The sequence below is a fragment of the Strix uralensis genome, chromosome 10, assembly GCF_047716275.1.
Source record: "Strix uralensis isolate ZFMK-TIS-50842 chromosome 10, bStrUra1, whole genome shotgun sequence".
NCBI lineage: Eukaryota > Metazoa > Chordata > Aves > Strigiformes > Strigidae > Strix > Strix uralensis.
In genome coordinates, this window is record NC_133981.1 from 6,354,124 (window position 1) to 6,375,350 (window position 21,227).

General features: G+C 49.3%; 1 protein-coding gene across 1 annotated transcript in view; it reads right to left on the minus strand.

Moving 5' to 3' along the window:
* Window positions 1-16,472, minus strand: part of PRICKLE2 (prickle planar cell polarity protein 2) — a 109,881-nt gene extending 93,409 nt beyond the window's left edge. The window contains exons 1-2 of the mRNA XM_074879083.1: window positions 16,431-16,472; window positions 15,984-16,069 (exon numbers count right to left, since the gene is read on the minus strand). Coding sequence (XP_074735184.1) covers window positions 15,984-16,069; window positions 16,431-16,472 — 128 coding nt within the window. The remainder of the gene's footprint in view (window positions 1-15,983; window positions 16,070-16,430) is intronic.
* Window positions 16,473-21,227: the final 4,755 nt, after the last annotated feature.

Below are 21,227 nucleotides of genomic sequence, written 5' to 3' on the forward strand. Positions count from 1 at the left end.
AAGATGTATCAGTGCAGACATCAAAGCAGCTCTAATACTGAGCCTCATGCAGACCCGCAGACAGCTGAGATCACTACATTCACAAGCAAGAAATAAAACAGCTCCTGCCAAAACCAACCATCGATCCCCTCAAAAGGTGGCCATGGGAAAAGCGAGAGCATGGGGAAAGCGAGAGCGGCAGCCAAACTCCAGCAGTAAAAACCAACCTTTTCCTTGGAGAAAGCTTGGAGGAAGGGACCCGGTAGCCAAAAGCATGGTGGTCGGCACAGTGCTTCATTCAGCCTCACAGCCAGTTTTTTTGAGCATCGCTATCCAGGAGAGGAGACACCATTATGCCTCAGTGAAGCCAAAGGGGAGCTGAGCATCCCCAGTGAGGAGAGCTTAGCACAGCCAGCTCCCTGGAGCTGGGGGTGACCAAGCCATCTCCAAAGTTAACCCCCCTTGACCATAAAGACTTCCAGAGACTGGGAAATGTAATGCCATTTCTTTAAAATCTGGATCCTTCTCTTAAGAGTTGGTTGCAGTCAGGGTTACCCCATCCCTGCCTCAGTGAAAGGCCATGCTCCAGCATGCATCATCTCTGCGGTCATTTCACAGAGGGTACAAAGTCCAAAATCTGTCTCTGTTCAGTATTTAGGAGCCAAGAGATGGGATTTGAAACCAAATTTTAACTGCAGGTTGGAAACCAGGAATTTACCCCATTTTAAAGTCTGGGTGCAGCATAAACCATCCTCAGGAACTGTCAGATCAAAAAGACAGGGATGTCATAAGATTAGCTGAGCTCTGCAGCTTTGCCCTTTGGGGCCAAGATAGAAGAATGATATCAAATTTTTATCAGCTCAGAAATTCAGGCTTAGCTTGAACACCACCACATCTCTGCACTCCATCGGAATAAATTCAAACCGCACAAGGAGAATACTAAAAAGATTTAGTTAAAAATCTCACAGGTTGGGTAGCATTGAGGTCGAAGCTGCAGACACTCCTGTGCACAGACGTATTAAATGTTGAATTGGTAGCAAGATCTCCGTTTTCTGCTTTCCTGCAACTCCCTGCCTGTCCCTTCAACGATAGGAATGGGTTCAGTCTCCAAGGATGCTGTGCCTCGTTTGCTGCCTCCCCATCCTACAGGCTTCAAGGTAGCATGTGGAGATGAGATTCCTGCAGCATGAAATCCACCCGAGCTGGCAGGGCACCCGAGCTCCCTGTGCCACAGCCCACTTCAAGCCCTTTTCAACAGCTTGGGGGGGAATTTGAATCATTGATCAGCCTTGCGCCTGCCCGCTGTGCCGGGCTGAAATTTCACTCGTTGGGTTACCATGGTTTGAACCACCGCGCGTGCACGCACCGTCCCGCTCCTGCAAACTCATCCATCGCTCGCATCCAGACAGCTTAACTCTTCCTGGATTGCACAAAGGCATTTCCCAGCGAGAACTATGGTCAGGCCAAATTTGGGGTTTCTAGCTGCAGTTGTTGCCATCAAAGAGCATTAAGAAGATGTAAAGCTGTATTTTACCTTGCCTAAAATGCCTCGCAAAAGCCAGACAGTTTTTATTCAAAGGCTGTCATCACAGGTCTCGCACTGAGGATCACTCTCCAGGTCCCTGAGATATTCATGGCCTGTCTCCCAATGACTTCCCCAGGGCCAGGATTTCACCCCAAACCTGGAGGAGCTCAGGCCAAAAAGAAGGTTTAGATAGTTACTGTGTGCGCTCAAAGCGAGCGGCTGGAGCAGAAAGCCAGTGTTTAACAGCACTAGCAGCCCTGCAAAATTTTACAAGACACAACCCTCACGTTAGAGGATCCATTTCTTTCTTCATAAAATATATTGGGCCTTTCCACAAACTCCTTTTATTGGTCCATTTGGCTACTCGCTCCTTTTATGAACTACTCAAGTTCCCGGATCATCTGGAAAAGCCCAGGAAAACGGCCGATCTGAACCATAACGACGTGTTAGCCATCGGTAAAAACCTTCACTGCTACCATGGCTTGGGCACCGTGCGTGAAAGCACGGAAGAGAAAAGCCAGCAGACTGGGCAGCTGGATTTCATCACCTGAAAGGAAGCACGCAGCATCTTTTTAACCCATTTCTTCTTACTGCTTACAAGGTTTTGGAGTCACAAATAGAAATACCCTAAACCCAGGTGACTTTCACCTCAGCCCAAAATCCACTTGGCAGCAAACAAGAGGTTAAGACTGGGAATTTTTTTTACCAGCATCCTACATCTCTTCCATGGGGGGTCCTTTAATGGATACAGTTAAAGAGCAATCTTGCACGGAGGTCCACATGCTAACATAACAACATATTTTAACTGTGTATTTAAGTAGTTTAATTTCTATTGACATTGGCTAAGGTGAGTCCTAAGGCTTGTCGGTCTCCAGCACACGGCTGGGCTGCCCACAAGCGCAGCCTTTCGAGCTACACATTGCCAAGTCTCCTTTAACGACAACAAGCTCCTGCAAAACATTTCATAACCATCATTTCCCAAGGAGCCGGGTGCCTGAAGCATTCGGTGTGCTAAGTCCAGTGCTTTGCAGCACGGTCAGCGCTGAAAAAAGACCAGTGAAGCCTTACAAGAGAGGAAGAGCCAAGCAGTACGAGCAGAAATGTGTCTGGCTCTGCACATCTGCTCCTGGCCAAAACCCTGGAGCCGGTGGGGCAGAACCAGGGTCCTGCAGTCCAGGCTGTGGTGTTGCAACTTGCTTTTGCTTTTGGCCCCAATCCCAGAGCTGCAAGAGTTCATTCCCAGTAGTGTTTCCCCAGTACCTCCCAACCCACCAGCCCAGGCAGGAGCATCTAACTGGTGGTGGCAGCATCAGGCTGTTCTCACAGCTCCAAAATGTGCAATGCAGGAATCACCTTAATGGGACAAAACACCCCTTCCCCAAGCCCAGCGTCAGCGAGACCGCCAGAAAAGCAATTATCCAGGCACATCAATATAACAGCATTTTTACCCCAGTGAGAAGGTGCTTTACAGCACGCAGGCCAGCTTGTTCACTTAAAATTAGTCACATATTTCATGTCTTAGCTGTACCAAGCTCTTGTGAAACAATCAGGCAAAGGTGAACGCTGCTTGCGATAATCCTGTGGGGAGGCTGTTTTAAGCCCTCTAACAAGGAGCACTGCTGCCCTCCCAAATAGCAGGGGCTATTTTAAAAATCCATACTATTGTGATCTTGGATTGCTCCCTACCACCCAAATCCATTTCATCTTAATTAGCACCCATAATTGTAAGGCCCCTCCAACATTTCCACGTTTCTCTGATCATTGCAGCGCACAGATACCCAGTAGCAATATTCACCCAGCTGTGTATTTTGCATAAACTGGTTATCTTGAACCACATGCCCTCTCACTCTTGTTCCTGGCCCCATATTTTATACAACAGTGTTGACACTTCCAGCCCCTTGCGGGAGTATTGCTTTGAGAGATTTAGATGAAGCCCAATCCAAGCAGCTTGCTGGAGGAGACAGGAAATACGAATTCCTCTCAAATTAGTGACTAATATCTGAAAATTCAGCACGGCATCTTACAGTTTCATCAGGAAACACATTGCCCAAAGTGTGGCACAAAATCCAGCTGCCCTGAATATTTTAACAGTGCCACAGCAAAGCCAAAAGCTGAGCACAGACACTGGGGTTCTTTATGCCCTCTTAAAAGAAATACAAGGTGCATTAAGAGTTCAATGAGAAACATGTCTTGGTAGCATCTGTGCAATAAGCTACAGGGAAAAAAAGGAAAAAAAAAAAAGAAAAAAGTCCATCTCTGTTGGAAAAACCTTATTACACGAGGTGAGGCCCAAATCTCTAGGCCTGGCTGTGGATAATGAAGCGCATATCTCCGTACCTGCAGGATGGGGTCCCTCACTAGCAAGCAGGCATGTCATCTTCCAACCAACCATGCTCCAGCCAACATCCAGCCCTGCCACCTCGCCCCTGGCGTCAGGGCTGCTCCCTGCTCCATCCACCAAACTATTTCAAGTTTCCTTAAACAGCCGATAACTTCTAAAGGAGGGGATGAGAATCATCTCAAGGACTTTCCGAAGAGCCCTGCAACTCCACCAGCCTTGGTGCTGCCTGGACTGAGACCGCAGCACTGCAAACTCCAGCACAGAACCCCCCAGCCCTCAGATGTGCCACTTCTTTTCTAGGAGGAAGGACTCATAATTCCACATACCCTGATATTATCCATCTTTCAAGACCTTTCCTTGGCTTGGGGTAGTTCCCAACATCGCAAGATGTCTCCAGACTCTGTGTCTTTGCAAGGAAGATAAAGATTGCAACCCTTCGCTAGTCAGGGCCTCTTCATTTTCCCCTCTCAGCATGCTGCAATCCCCTCCGAAGCTTAGCGTAACACCAGGCTGAGCATTAATCAACACAACATGCGCTCCATCCAACTTCAGCAACCACTACGAATATTTAAGTTTTATATTATGTGCTGGGATTATTTTTATATATATGCCACCCTGTGTCTTTTTATATACACACTCGCATACACATATAAGCAAACACACACACAGAGGATTTCATTTCTACAAAACATCATTTAAACACAGGGATTTTTTTCCCTTCAGGCAGCCCTGAGCACCAGCCTCCCAGCACAGCGATGGCGAGTGCCCTCTGCTGTACACGGATACAAATGCTTCTTTGTTTAAAAAGAAGATTTATTTATTTATTTTTAAAATACTTATAACTTTACTTTAGACAAAATATTTACTGAAATTACGTTTTAACATTTTGAGTGCAACATGCAATCCTAACGCCACATGATTTCTTCTGTCAGACTGAAAGATTCATGTCTCCTATAGGTTGCATCAGCAGAAAGTAAGTAGGCTGGGCTGGAACTACATGGGGTACAGTATGAAAATGTTTTATTTATACGTTTGAAAATAGCAAAGGGAAATCAGAACAAACAATATAGCTTTATTACTCAGGCATTTATCAGATAGCCTTCACACTTCAGCAAATTGCACATCTATTAGAGGTACAAGCTGAAAACTATCACATGGCAGCATGAAATCATTTTTCTTTTGTAAAGCAGCATTGTTCCTGCTACTGGAAGGAAAGATAATATTAAAACATATTCAAATATATGTATTTGAAACCGCTACATCTTGTAATAAATTATGCACTTGATATTAAAAATCCAAGCTACACTTCACAAACCCGACTTAAGAATATTAACTTTTATTGTCTTCTCACGTCCTAGCTCTCCTCAAATCTGACATTTAAAGGAGCTGCTCTTCCATCAAGTAGCCTTTATGGCACTGAATGCAGATTTAATATGGCATAGGCACAGCTCCACGATGAGCTTTCCCATTTGTTTAACATGCGAGAAGAGAAAGGGAATCAGCCTTGTCCTGGCCCCACTGCCACTTCTTCAAATGTTGCATAATCTTAAGCAAAAGCCTGACTCTGTAGTGTTGGAGGTTTTGCAAAAAACAGGGATTAAATCATCCGCAAAGAGCCAGGGCAGGTTGCAAGACAACAAGCCCAACAGCATCTCTGAAAAAGGGCCCACCTCCACCCAAGGCACATGGGTCAAAGACCAGCCAGGTCTTCCCCCATGGAGCAAACCCTACCACGATGAGCACCTGAAGGCCTGGGGAGGAGGGAGCAGTGCCGCGTGGTACGCAAACATCAAAATCCCAGTTATTGGCATCATAATGTATTTTTTCCCCTCTGTTTCACGCTCCTGCAGAAGGAGACGTCTTTTTTTAACCTGTCTCTGTGCAACACCTTGGCTCCACAAGCGGGGCCCATCTGCTCCACAAAGGTAGGTGGGTACACCTCCACACGGCCCTCGGAGGGTGGGAGGGGGTCGGCGGGGTCAGAGCACCCATGGGTGCACTCTCCAGCGATGCCCAGGCCCCCAGGTGCTCCCATGCAGCCACCCTGTCCCCGTCAGTTGATGAGCTGGTTGCCAACCAGCACAGCCACACCGGCACAACTGGTTTCCCCATCCCTTCCAGTGACTCACTGCAAAAACCTCTTCATTTCAGCATTTGTATTCACTTCACAGCTTGGATTTCCTAGAGGCGGCAGTACCCAGGAAAATAAGCCTCCTCTTACGCCCTCCTGTAAATGTGTCTACATGAAGCTGATCAAAAATATTCCAGTTTATTTTTTTAAATGAAATCTTTTACCGGGATTTTTTTCCAACGAAATGTTGGTATTTTTTATATCTTTTCATCTTGCTATTCTTAGGGATTCTTGTCCTAGATTCCCCATCTTGGTTGAAGGCCAAGCATCACTAACAGAGCCAGAGGGAATATAAAAGCATCTTTCTAAGACGCTATAGAAAAGAAGAAGAATTGGACCCTGGGAGTCAATTCACTTTCATGCCTTGGGTATTTAAGGATCAAACATGCATTTGTGAGCTGACACAAGGTAAAAAGGTGGCTTTGAGACTTTAAGGCGTCTAAAGCAGCCTCTGAAAGCATCTTTTCACCAACTAGAGTGCAAGAGAAAACCAGGAGCAGCGAAGCATCCCGGAGTGTGGCTGCCAAGGCCCTGGGGACAGCCAGCGGAGGGGACAGCCTGGCTCACCGGCCACTCCTGATGACACCATGGACACGGAGCACTTGCAACTGCTGCTCCACTTGCAAAGCAAACAGCTGAAGGCAAGGAAACAGGAACCACCCAAGACACGCTGGGGAGGTTTCCTATGGTTACTGCTGCCATGGAAATATTTTTTTGTTGGCTTGATCTAAATAATATCTGGCTCCATGGCTGCAGTACGCTTCCTGCAAGGTTGGGTTGGATCCTTAGACCTGCACCCCGCTACCGGGGTGCAACCACATCGAGCACTGGGTGCCCTCCGAGCTGGCCCAGGAGCATCTCAGACCCAAGCTGCTCGGGGCCTTCCTTCTGGCTCCCCCAGGGCCCATGGCTTGGTTTCAAGGAGAAGAGGAGGAGAAAAAGTGGAAGGGGGGGACTGAGGGGGGGGAAAAAAAAAGACATCTTTTTACTAATTGCTCACAGCTGTGTCCAAGCAGCTCCCATTTCAGCTGCCAGGAGCTGCAGCCGGCGGGGAGTGCGCTGGGACGAGTGGTTCTGCTCTCCCTGATGGGCTCCGGAGCAAGAGAAACCCCTTGCAGGGAGAGGGACTCTCCTCCATCCATCCACAGGCTCTGCCTAGGGATTTCAATAATTATATTTATATACTCCCCTTATCAGCAAGAGCAGCCATTATGTCTTTTATCACTGCGGCAGCAGCATCTGCACGAGGGCAATTGATAGGGGATGAAATATTTGCTGCGATGGCTGAGTACAAAGTGCCTCCCTCCGCGGTAAGAATAATAATTGTAATACTTAGCTCTTGAAGTGTTAAGCTCTGGCATCAGGGCCCTGCAGAGAGCAAAGAGCCACACACAGGGGAAGAAACGGCCTCTCCAGCAGCAGAGAGGAGCACCCTGAATTTTATATATGCCTCTTGGCTCTAGCATCGGTGAACCCGAGAAAGGCTCTGGCCATCAGCTGCCTCAGGGCTGCACTGATGCATGCCTGGAGCCTGCGAGGACATGACAGCTCACGACAAAAAGGCTCTTTACAGCCATGCTTGTGAGGCTTACCCTGAAATTAGTTTTCCTCGCATCAGACGATTCTGCTAATGTTACAAATTCCTCTGACATTAGATAGTGACCGCAGAGATGCTGCGCGTGCGGGTAAGAGTCCCCAGCCCGGCTTTCCCTGGCCATGGCTGGGGGATTATTCATTGGAGAAAAAAGCAAATATCCAAATGAGCATCACGAATTGCAAAACCATCTGCCAAAGGTCTCAGCTGATACTATCGGCTGTACTTAAGCTTGGTGATAGACTTACAAGCCAGACAATGAAAACGCAATTGATTATTTGAAGAGTGACTCACTGGTGTAATAAGGATGGATTACTTGGGGGGGGGGGGGGAGAATGTCTTTGAAAAAAAAAAAGACTACAGATTAACTTTTTCAAGGCAAACAGAAAGGGAACAAAACCTAAGAAAAACTCCTGAAAGCACTGAACAGCCCTCAACAGAGAGAAGGGCAGTGCTCGGTGGGTGTCAGCCAAATAGCTGCGCCTCAGCCACCTCCAGCTGAGGATCTCGGGTACCAGCCTTCATCCATCCAATTCAGATTTCTTTCCAAATTGGTGGCCGGGGAACTTTTTCTTTCACATCGCACTCTGCTCGTGACAAAGGCCTGTTGCAAACCCTCTATTAAAGGAGTAGGAGTTTTCCCTCCCTGCTGAACACGTGCGGCACGCAGGCAGCACTGCCAGGGCTCTGTGCTCTCCGGGGGGTCGGTGGGACGCATCCTGCGGGGAGAGCGGACTCTGTACACTCCTGTGGAGCCAGCAAGGAGGACTAAGGAAGCTGAGGCAGGGCAGCAAAACTCAGTAAGCGGATGGGGATGCCAAGGGCAGGGATGACAGCCCGGCTTTGCGTGCCATGGGACCGAAGTGGCCCTTCATCTCCCACCTCCTTCCTCTCACCACTTCAGCAAAGGCTTCAGCGACCGATTTACCCCACTACCCTGGGTTTGGGGGGATGCACAGGGAGCGCAGGACCTTCTGCATCCAGCAGCACTGAGCTGTTAAATCAGTTCACCATCACCCACTAAATCACACCCTACACAGCACTCAAATCCATAACCTCAGCCTCCAGCACTGACAGCTGTCTGCTTGAAGGAGATCCCCACTGCAAGTCAATCCATCCCGCTTCTGAGTTTCACAGGTCTGTCTTGGGCAATTCCATCCCAAAAGGCTCCATGAGGGAGCTGAGCTTTGCCGGTGGCTGGCAGCACAGTCCCACTGCCGAGGCATGGGGAAAGCGCTTGCCTGCCGCCGGTTTGCCTTCGGGATGGCAAACCCCACTCACTCGTACCAGGCAGATAACATTTCACTCTTTACATACCAAGAAGCAGCTGTAGTCATTTTCCAAAAACTTAGCGCAAAAAAATCCACCAACTTATAAAAAGATTTGTTTAGTCTACGAGTAAAATATCAGGTAAAGTCAGAATTCAGTGGTTGTCTGCTCTGCCCCCTTCATCATCAGTGTCGTTCACAATTACTCCAGAAACAGAGTAAACCCCCCCCAACCAGCCCAAAACCCGCAACAGCTTATTAGTGGTTTTTCACCCCATTCATAAAACTAAAATTGCACAAGGCTGCTTCGAAACAGACAGAAAACATACCCACACTGGCCTTTCTCTAGGAGAAATTCTGCTTTTTCGGCTTTTGCCGGCAGCTCAGCTGCGATGGAGCGGGGCAGAGCCTGGCTGCAGAGCAACTCCAGTTACAGCAGCTGCAGACTAGGGCTCTGTGTTTAACTGAAATTTAATCAAGAAGTGTCTCAAACTCCTTTGAGTTCTTGCAACACAATCCTGAGTGGCTTGTAAAGGACTTCAAACAGGCTCCCCGGGCTTGCCCGGAAACAAGTACATACCTCACCTGCTCTTTTGTACATCGCATACAAAAAATTAAAGAATTTATTTTAGGCTTTTCGCCAGGGACAACACTGCCTCCAATATTGTAATGCTCTGTTAAAGTGGATATCGTGTCTCCCAGCCAACACAAACAGGATACCTTATCAGTCTCGGCTGTTTCCAGTGCTGTTTCAGCAGCCGGGCACGAAGACGTGGAAGGGACAGGCCAAAAATTTGGTCGGGAGTTCCTTAAAAGCAACTGTGTGCTCGACATTTATGAAAAGATAGATTGTCCCGGGGCAGGACAAAGCTGATCCCTACAGTACAACCCACCCAAACTTCCACCCTGATGGCCCGGCTGCCCCTTAGCAGAGACGCTGTGGGAACCATGGCAGCAGCACAAGTCACCACTAGTTTCCCTACTCTTTCCCTACTGCCACAGGGGTTGAAAACTCAAGGAAAAGTAGACCCTGATTTTTCAAACACTTACACAAGTGCTTAATCTTGCAGGTGTGAGTAAATAGAGCAGCTGAAGTCACTTATGCCAAGCAAAGTGCATGCTCCAGCATCCTCCCGAGCTGAGCTTCAGTGCGCACAGCAGCCGCCCATCCCCAAATCACCCTGGGCACAGAGGCTGAAGGACACTGACTTTGTCAATGAGTAACCTGGCAGAGAATGACTTCTCCCTTCCGAAGGGTGTTTCTTCTTGTCACAATCACAACTAAACAAAAAGCCAAGCTAACGATACCAACCCTGTTGTGAAAGGCTTTAAAAATCAGCAGAGAAAACCCACCTCCGACCGGTTTTTTTGCATCCCCTCCACCAGGATGACAGCATCCTCAGGAGACCAGTCACTGCCCACCCCCTGGGGACAGGCACAGGTCCCCTGGGGACAGGCACAGGTCCCCTGGGGACAGGCACAGGTCCCCTGGGGACAGCAGTCCTCTTGGCCTCTCCGCAGTCTCTCAGGGACTCACCTCCAGAGCACGGGGATGGACAGCACTGGGATGGACCGCACTGGCTGAGTTCTGCCTGTTTCAGCAGGTTTCCCATTGCAAAATGAAAAACTTGATAAGACCCACTGGGTCCGGCACAGTTCGCCACGGCAGCGATGCAAGCATAAGCCCATTCAAGATAAGGTATTGCTATTCTCACATCTCCAAAGCCTATCAAATAAACATGCAAGGAAGCGTGGAATATCTGAATCCTAAAGGAGAGAGAGGCACAAAGCATGTTATTCATGAAAGGGAAAAGCTGGGAGCGTGTGTGTGAAAGATACATAACCTATGAAAAATGCTGAAAACATATGGAAGCAATAATCTGTGCTTTTTTTTTTTTTTGGAAAGTAGAAACAAATGCTTCAGAATTCAGTGTTATTCGTTCACGTGCTGCATTACAAATATTATTGTTTCTGCTCTCTGGATGAGGCACTAGGCATCAAACTGGAGACCCAAACGCGCCCCCAAGATGCGTACACGAGCCTGCTGGGATGTCCCTCCTGCGGGTAGGGCCAGCACCAGGGGAATGCAGATTGACACTGCAAACACACAGAGAGTTTCTCATTGCTCACCACACATGAGCAGATAATGTCCAGAGCACTGGGCACTGGACAAACACACAAAAACAAACATCCACTGCCACTAGCAACTCCCTGCCTACAGTCAACAAGGCAGAGACGGGAGTTGCAAAGCGACCTATCTATGATCACCCAGCAACCTCAAACATCTCTGGGCTTCTGGTCAAGCACCCCATTTACCAGATCACCATCTCATGACACACATCTCTATTTATCCTTGTCCATAGGTTTTTGTGATCCAGTGGTCAATCACAACTCTTTGGGCACCAGATGCTGTATCATCTGGGATCTCCAGGTGGTCTCTCCTGAGAAGCTGAAAAGTTTCTCATTGCAGATGCTCCCAAATGCGACGAGGTCAGATGAGATTGGATTTATGTAGAACTGGCCGCAGTAGATTACAGTGAGATACCGAGTTATGGAAACAAATAAATGCTCGAAACAATTGCGTGCACCGAAACTTCACTTGTTAATATGGAATATTACTGATTAAGTCAACAAACACATAAATTTGCCTTGGAAGGCAAGGGCCAGGCACTATGTGCTGTACAAACACACGCCACTGATATTAAGACCATGATGTGTGACAGCAGTGCATGAAGAAAAACAGCTCTTTTCCCCACCAAAACGTGATTTCAAGGGACAAAGATTACATGGCACACGCAAGAAAAAATGTAAAACAATCTCACACTGAAACTAAAACCCCACTAAACCAGTCTTTGTCCTTATGTCATGTTTATTACTGTTATTTAAATGCTTCTGCAAACTAGAAGAATAACTATGGCAACAAAGACTTCTCCAAAGGTTTTCAGACACTATTTTTAAAATTATCTTATCTGCCACAGCATCTGAATGCCTTCCCTCTGAAATCAGCCGCACTCCACTGCCTCTGCAGGCTTTGCAAACCAGGTGGTACATCCCCCCTCCTCAAACCAGAGCTCAAATACTGTCTTGAGACTTAGGTGTCCTGCATCTATGGTTTTAGCTGGTGTTTTTGGAAGAGAAGGTAGAGAGCAGGGAACAGCAAGGTCTGTTGAATTGCAAGAGTATCGTTTTTTGCAAGCCTTTCTCAAGGAGCAAACAAACCATGCCTCTGTGTGCTAAACACATGCCAATCTCCCAACACGAAGGATCCGCTATTTTAAATACAGTACTAAGGCTGTAATTTTACTTCGCCCAGAGTAAATCCAAAATTAGTTCTTCACAGTAGGCTTAACAGCAGCAAAAGCCACTCGCTCCCTTCCTGGAGCTGCCAACCATTTGTCACCTTTAAGGTTTGCATATTCACACTAATTGCACCAGGACCAGGTTATAAATTCTCTTCCCTTCCCTCCTCCCGGACCACCTCCCTCGAAGGCTTTTCTCTGCAAGACATTATGCAAAAGACACCGCTAATGGCTATTCATTCACCAAACTCCAGTGACAGCTTTATTTAATGCCAAAGCTTGTTAACAAGCTGAATGGCACACAGTTTAATGTAATGCAGATCTGATTAGAAAACAGCAACGGGGCTCCTAAGGAGTTGGGAGATTTTTATTGAATTTGATTTCACTTTTTCCACACAAAGCCACCTTTCAAGTATCGACCTGTATTAATGAGGATTTGGTTATGTACACCCAATTTCCATCCTCCAGATCGCAGCCCACACAGATGAACTTTTCAGTCCTTACGTACTTTACTGACAACCTACCATAAAAGAAAGCGATGCGATTAGAGAAGGAGTCATTTTGCTGTTCAAGCCATGAGAAATTGGGGGTGATACCGGTTATAGTTTGACAGCCACGTCCTTGCAGACTTCACGCCCAAGGATGATGGAATTCAATCTTCAGACTTTTCAGACAAACCACCTACTTTCTCCTCTTTGGGGCTAAATGATTTAAAACTGAAAATTGAATTTCTGCCTTACAAGAGGTCTGTGGCACGCAGGAGGTCTGAGAGCTTCAAGGGGGTAAGACGCAGGCAGTGGGCTCCGGTTTAACTGTGTATAACATGAGGTGTTTTCAATTCCTTGCTTCCATCAAAATAGTATTAAATACACCAACACTTTTACAGGTTAATTCACCCACTACCTTGAATTTGAGATTATAATTTCAGAGTAAAATTAAGAAGATTCAAAAACAAACTCTAAAACCAGGGACATTTTTTAATTACTTCGCAATCCCCTTTCATCTTTTTGCACATGACCTACAGTACAGAGACTGGTTTTATTCTGAAAAGAAAACAGTTCTGCAGAATACAATTTATTTTCAAGTGGTTTCCCTGGCTCAGGAAGTATGCATGTGCTTCCAGGAATGATAAATTCAACCAACACTCAAAGCCATCTCCCCATCTAAGAGAAGTGGCTTTTAAGGGAAGGTACAGGCACAGAAATCTTCGTCGTCTAACAAAGCAATCTGCCTGCTTGATGGAGTAGCTGCACAGATCATACCTAAAATCACAGGTAACTAGAAAATACAGTCCTGCATAATTGCATATCTGACAATGCCTGTATCAGCAATGGTTTCAGTGCCTGCAAGTGTATACATTTTTTTTCCTTCTCCCTAAAGCGCATCACCAGTTCCCATCTCTGAAGCAAAAAAAAAAGTCTAATTTACATTTATCAGCAAAACTCTGCTATTAAAGGATTACAAAAAGTCTTACAAATCTCTAGTGGCTAATTGATCTGGGTTTGTATCCTTAATCTGCGGATCTCCTTGCAAACCCTTGTTTTCTTCCAATCTCATTCTGCACGTTAAGGTGTTGGTGAGCATCCCCAGCAGGAGCTGGCTACACTGCCTCCTGCGCATCGGGCACAGGTTCCTGAGCATGTTTTTGACCTACAAAACTACTATTAATTTGCCTGCTTACATGTCCCTGGCATCAATAGACCACTGGCTAATAAAAAATGAATGTGCTTCCCTCTATTGTGTTCTGGCAAATAGGCTGCCTTTATTTGTTTTAATTGCCTAATTACTCTTATATTAAGGCAATTAAATGTGAATTTGTGCAGGAGGGCTCTTGGCTTGTCCAGTCCCTGGTGTAAGGTAACTTGGTGTAAGGTCTAACTCGGCATTGTCGCACACAAGCTGCAGTGCCTCTGGGGGCTGATCCCACCCGTACCCAAAGGGCCCCCATCCTTCTCCTGCCCCGGTGGAGGTAACCCCTTCCTTCCTGAGAAAAGGCTGCTGGAACAGTCCACGCGGTTTTAGCCAAAATCCTTGCCCGTGTCTGGAGTCCCTCAGAAAAGGGAAGCCAGGACACAGCTATGGGTGATCCTGGCAGGCTGGAGCCTCCTGCTCCACCTCGTCCTGCACGTGGGGTTTTGCAGGACCTGGCACAAGAGGCACAGCGTGCCGGTGCAGAGGGCACAACCTGAGCAGAGCCACACCACCGCTCTCATCTGACACTCCCCAAGTAGCTGAGTGTCTCTTCTGCTGGGCCATTTGGCCTTTGGTGGGATGCTATCAAAATCCACTTAATTCTTCAAAAGCCACTGGATGGTTGCACCCTCTGACATAACGAAACACAAACCACAGGACCTCATAAGTCCTTGGAGCAGCGGAGAAATTTGGTGACCATGGCTTTTCTTCTTATCCTACATTTGAAAGTTCGCCTTGACTCTTTTTAAGCATTATAAAGCAGCTCTGCAATAACATGAAGAAACCTGGGACAGCTCGGGGAAGCATTTATAAGCCCTGAAAAGAAGACAACTCAGGGGTGACCTTATAAATCTATTAATGCACACGTGGTAGATTCAGATCATTGGGAGGGTGTCAGGAGACCACAGCTCCGGCAGCCCGGGAGGAAGGGACACCTTCACCTTCTGAAGGTCTGAAGCAGGACACGGTGCACTTGCTTGTGCCACCAGCGCCCGTGGAGCTGGAGGACCACAGCCAGCCCCACCTGCCACGGCGCATCCCTCGGGGCAGACCTCAGCCCACAGACCGGTCCCACTGCACCCTGGAGCGAATGCCACTGGGAATGATGGTTTGCAAAGCTGAAGCTTAAGATACAACTCAATGGGAATAAATCAATCCCCCTCCTCACTCTGAACCAGCACTTTAATCTGCTGAGACGCAGCTCTGAGAAGTAGGGCAGAAGCCAGGAGGAGCGCCGAGCGTGGCAGATGCTGGAGAAAAGGGTATACCCTATAAAATAAGGTTAAAAGGTTGCCAAGAGCTCCCTGGCCTACTAAATCCATGCACCAGAGCCCACAGCCCAGATTTAATATCGCCAAGTCCCAGATCGCCCATGAGCAAGAACTCGTTTCCAGGCAGCACAACGTGGGGAGGGGAGAAGGGGCTGATCCAGCACGAGGTCAGGGCTCGCCTTGCCTCATAGGCACCAGCACTGTCGGTTTTGTAAAGAGATGCAACACAAATAGCCAAAAATACTTGTTCATTCCTACACACCCCCCAACCTTTTCAATAGCTACATCTCTGCTTGGCATCACTGAGAGAGAATAAACCCCACCAATGGGGTCACAGGGGGAGGCAGGAGTTTCACACAGCAGTTTGGTGCAAACCACCTAGAACCCCTTCAGCCCTGATCCCCGCTTCCCCAGCCCAGCCCCGCCTGCCCAGGCTGTCCCCGCCAGGCAAGGGCGGCTTCAGCCCCCGGCACAACCCGGGGCAGCAAGACGAGCCCCTGACCGCAACGGGGAGCGGACGGGCTGCGAGGTGGTAATTAGCAAACCAGTTACCCCAGTCCCGGGTCTGGATCGGGCTGCGCCCCACACCAGCGGCAGGCACGGGCACACCGGCGTGCTGCTCGGCGGGGCTGACGAACCCACCCGTGTCTTGAGAACCACCAGCCAGAGTAGGCAACGTGTTTAAGACGAACACAAGCGCTCCCCGAAAAGCCACGTTTGCACCCCTGCTGCGCACGGAGTTGGGAGGGAGCCACAAAACCCTGCGAAGGGAGAACCAGAGGGAGACCCACCGGGGTCCTACTGCCCTCGGGAGGTAGAGGCGGGGGGTCGGGGCGATGGGGGACGAGGCGGTGGGGGGACAGGGGGTCTCGCCGGGCCTTACCTCCACTTGTGCAGGGCGAAGCCGGGACACTGGTCCCCGCAGGTGGTGCAGGGCTGGCCCCGCTCCGGCTCCCCCGACGCCGTCAGCTGCAACAAATCGCAGAAATCAGCCCCGGCCCCCCCAGCTGCGGGACATGGGGGGGTGCCTGGGGGGCAGGGGACACGCACCTAGAGGCTGGGGGGGACGCCCGAGGGAAAGGGGGTACTTGTAGGAAAAGGGCACCCGAACGGCTGGGAGAAGGGGCACGGCGGGGATGGAGGGGGGACACGCCCGGAGAAAGGGGCGCGGGGGGGGGACGGGACACAGACACGCACCGCACCGGGGACGCAGCCGGAGCGAGCGGCGGGACGGAGCCACAGGTTGGAGCGGGGCGGGGGCGCGCACCCCGCGGGACGGGACAGGGCGGGGGGCGAAGGGATACCCCCCCCCCAACCTCCCGGCACTCACCGACCGGCCGGAGAGCCGCTTGCGGGAGCCGCGGCCGAACATGGCAGCGCCGCGCCGCGCTCCGCGGAGCCAAGCGCAGCCCAGCCCGAGTGCGCGGCAGCCCCGGCCCGCCCCCCCCCGGCGGCCGCCCCTCCGCCGCGCCGCGCTCCCGCCCCTTCACCCCGCCCCTCGGCCCGGCAGGCACCGCCCCGGGAGAGCCCGGACACCCCCCCGCCCCGGCTCGCCCCGGGCCGGCGGCTCCTACCGCCCCGCTGCAGCACAGCGCCTGCTGTCATCACTCCGCTTCAGAGTTAACAACCCTCCCCGGGCCCTTCCTGGCACTGGCGTTGTCCCGCCGCACTCGGGAGCACAGCGCTCGCCCAGCTGTGCCCGGCGAATGCAGGGCGCTGGTTATGCTCCAGAGCACAGGTGTTAATAAAAAACCTGAGGTCCTGAAGAGCAGGGATGGGATTCTGCAGCACTGGAGTTACATCTCTGAGCACGTTGCCACCCGTGCTGTGTGGGGGGGCTTTTGCTGGCACAGGCAAAGGCAGGGAGCAAACAGCCGTGTTCCTGCTGGGCTTCTGTTCCCCTCCTCATGGAGAACAGATTTAGTCCACAAACACGAGCAGGGTGCAGGAGAAACCCACTCATGTGAAGTGTGTTTGCAGCCCGAGGTACCAGGCTGGGACACAAAGCACCTGCTACACCCCCGGAGCTCACCCTCCTCCCAGAGCTACACATGGGCCAGCAGGGCCGGTAGCCGTGGGGCTGGGAGCTGTGGGGCAGCCCACACATCAGTCTGCTCTCGTCATGCATACAATGCGCTACAGAGGGATCCCCAACAACCAGCCCGTACCCCTGGGGGTTTGCAATCAAACAGCACATCTGGCGCAAGGCAGAGCAAAACGAAACACGGGGAGAAGGGGGAGCGGCAAACATTCTCCGTGGAGCACAGGGGTCCTCAGAAACTTGTCCCCAGTGGGGATGGAGCAGCTTTGCCATTAGCATTTCACAGCATCCCCTGGTTGTGGTTGTTCGCAGATCCTGCCATCTCCTTCCCCTCCTTCCCTGGCTCTTTGTTCCTTTGCCTTACTGCCTCACAGCTGGTCAAAACCGTAACGCTTTGATAATTTATTTTTCATTTAATCAGTTCTCATTTTTGTCAATTTTTCACTTGTATCTTCCTCTCTAGGAGACTTAAATGAGGCTGGGAGGTCTGTGGTTGCCTTTTGAAGAGTCTCAGGAAAAAAGTTTCAGGGAGATTTTCACTCTTTCCTCCCATAAATGCTGGGCTTTCTTAAAAAATAAAACCAAATCAAAACCAAACAACAAGCAAACAAAACCAGGGAATTTTATTGTGGAGAAAATTTTCTTTTTCACAGGCTTTCTTCATGTCAATGGGAAAATATCGACATCCCTCCCTGGTTTGTTTTACTGTGATTACTATTTTTACTTTTCCAAAACACTCCAGCTTCCCTCCATTGCTCCCTCTGCTAAATTTCCTCATCGTTTTCCTTCTCAGTTTCTCTCCCAGTTTCCAGCTCATACAGTGGTGCACGAATATGTTATAAACTCTCGAGGGAGGAGGCGATCTCTTAAAATACACACACATTTCATCACATGGTGGGCAACCGGTTGCAGGATGGAGTTTGACCTCATATTAAAACATCCCTACCTATAAGCAGTATCTAATGTTGGATACAGTAATATCAGGGGTGCTGAGTTACTGTTACCTCTACTGAAGGTCAAAGGGATTTCAGGGAAGGAGCTTTGTGCAAGAGAGGGCCTGAAAATCTCCAGCACTTTGGGTGTCTTGCATAAGATTCAGAATATTTAAAACTCCAATTAAAAACTGCCGAAATAAAAGCATTATTGGATACAGGACTTATAACAAGATTCAACGTGCTGTGGGAAATGCTTTAAAGGTGACCTGCAAATCCTTTTTAATTGCTTTGCTGTTGCAAGAGATGCTGTGTGCCCTCAATAACAGGGCTGGTGAGGACATCTGCTATAAGTTTAAAACAGCAAAAGTAAGTCAAAGTTGGAGGGCAAATTCCTTGGAGGTGTGGCTGTGCTGAATCACGGCTCCAGTCTTCTAATGAAGAGGCAGGTCCTAAATCGCTTTTTAAAACAAGGCAGATTGGTCCCCTCCCTCTATCCCAAGCTGTCCGTGGGGCCACTGAACTCGCCTGCCATCCTGTATCCTCCAGCCTCATCTCAGTAGATACTGCAGACGCTGGTGGGCGACTCCTCGATACACAGGCAAAAGTCAGGGAAGGCTCTGAGCATCGAGGCTTACGCCAGCGTGTTCGAAAGGAGAGGGAAGATGAGGGCTGAGCCTGGGAGTGCGGAAGATGAAGATAAGAGGGGTGCTCACTGCTTCTGCCCTGGCATGCCTGGAGGGGAATCTGGGGAAATCACGTACACCCAGAGCCATAAAAATATTCAGGTACCAAAGACTCCAACGGAGTCAGGTCCTTAGTGACTCCTAGGCATCTGAATATCTCATGGGGACAGCAGTTTCTCTCTGGCCCAAGACATCCAGGACAAATGAAGGGCTAGTCAGGAAGAGTCAATCCACATTTTAGGGATGCTCAGATTCTGTATCTACATAAGGAAACAGCCAAGCCAGAACATCATCTCTGGGATGTATTTGGAAAAGGGAGGGGAGACATTATCTCACTGGCTCTTCTCTTTCCTCCCCCAGAAAAGCTGCCAAGAGTAAAGATCTCTCAGGAAATAAACTCCCACTCCCTTGTTCTCACTATGTTCAAAGGGGATGATGCATCCTGGCATGGCTGGGCAGGCAGGGGACAGCAACACAGCTCCAGCCCTACCTGTGCTACCACGAGAGGAACTTTTGAAAGGGGTTTTCGCATTTTTGTTTTTATAAACATGTAGATCTTTCTCCTGAGAGGAGACAGACTCAGCTTGGAGGTGGGGGGTGTCAGATACTGCTGTCAAATAGGCTCAGAAACAGAGACACATGGGTAATATATGCCAGACAGTTTGTCTGACAAATTATTGTTTCTACTGTCACTTAAATTGTTCCATACGTCATCTTCCCCTCCCATTTCTGTTTCAACCAAACCTGTCTAGAGATGACACTTCTTCCAGCCCTTCTCATGACTAAACCAGTTTAAATCCCGGTTTGCTCCATTCATGCCCTGTGAGATGGACCCCTTTCCCTTTTGAAGTTATGGGTGGCTGAGACGAGGGAAATGACAGGGATGCTCGTCTTTTCCTGCTCCCTGTTGTACCTGTTACTGCAGAAGTAATTATGATTAAAATCAAAGAGCTGAGGGAAAGGTAAAATGCAGCTCCTGTGTTAGCTTTCAATCAGCGGGTGGGTGGTGCAGGGGCTGAGGAGGCATCCGTGCAGGAAAGCAGCCCTGGATGCAGGGCAGGTGCTGCAGTGGTCGCAGTGTACCCAGACTGCGTTAGCCCTTGGGGCTCAGCAGGTCTGGTCACAAGCCCTGCAGAGCATTAGTCTGACGTGCATGTTGTGCTATGCTTCCTGGTCAGATAAATGCACCACTTCAACCAAATTCATCCTCTGGCAGCAGAAGGTGGAAAGAAGAAACCCATATTGCCTCAGAGCTGTTCTGCTTGCCCAGTCCCAGGGTACGTGCCTGTCCTCACAGTTCTGCTGAGTGTCACCTTGTAGCACGCCCCACAGCTGCACGGGGAGGAAAGGAGATGCCATTAGGGCTCTGCTCTCCCGGTGACCTCTGTCCCCTTTGGGACACCAACTTGAGCAATAAGCTGTGAAGTCACTTGTGTCCAAGCCCAGCGGGCAGTTCTTACCACCCAGGAAGAGGAGCTGTAGGTCCATAGCAATAGCTGCAACCAGGGGATGGGAAATATGAGGACAACTTGTGCCACCATGGAGCCTCTGCCTCCATCTCTGACCCGGCACTTCTGGATGGGAGTTTGCTGGCAGACACATCACTTCTGTGTATGGAGCCAGGAAAGTTTGCTAGTCTTTCCAGGAAAGTGCCCCCAGCTCTTCTCTTCCTCTGCAAACTGTGCCTCGTGTTGGGAAATCACCTCCATAATACTTGCAGAAAACTCTTAGCATCCCTCCATCATCTCTGACACCCCTGAGCCTCCTACAGTCCAGCCCTGACCATCAGCAGCGGGGCAGCAGTATCACCGACAGAAAATGCTGGAGTAAGGCAGAAAGCAGCTCTTATTTTGTCTGCTGGACCCCTACATGTCTCCCCTCTGCAATGTCAAGGTGAATTTGTCTGTTATGAACCAAGTCAGTCCCCTTGTGGTTCCTCCTGCCAGCAGCCTGTGCAGGTGAATTACAACTCCACATGAATCCTGTTGCCATCTAGTACCCTGAAGGTAATAAATGTCTGTCTGTTATTAGGCAGTTATTGTCTGAAGCCTTTTAACAACAAAAGAAAAGCTTTAAAAATGCCTCCAAGTGACACAGCTGCTGAAGGAGTGTGCTAGGGACCAGGCATTTATTTTACTGCATATCTCTAACACCAAGCCTCCTCCTTCCTGGGTAAACGTGACCCCATGAGGGTGTTTTAGGAGGGAAACAATTCAGTGTTTCCGCTCATTCTGGCTTCAAGATTTGCAATTACTGCAGGCAGAAAAGGCTGTGGATAAACCCCAGTTTGAGGTGGGGATATGGAATTTCAATCTGTGCTGTGCATAACAGGAACCCAGGCCGGGATGAATCATGCAATGTTACTTCAGTTTTAAATTTTTTTTGCACTGCGTAGGTTTTTCTAGGGCATATTCCATCAGGCACATACCGGTCAAATTCACTTTGAACATTCATTACACTGTTAGTCT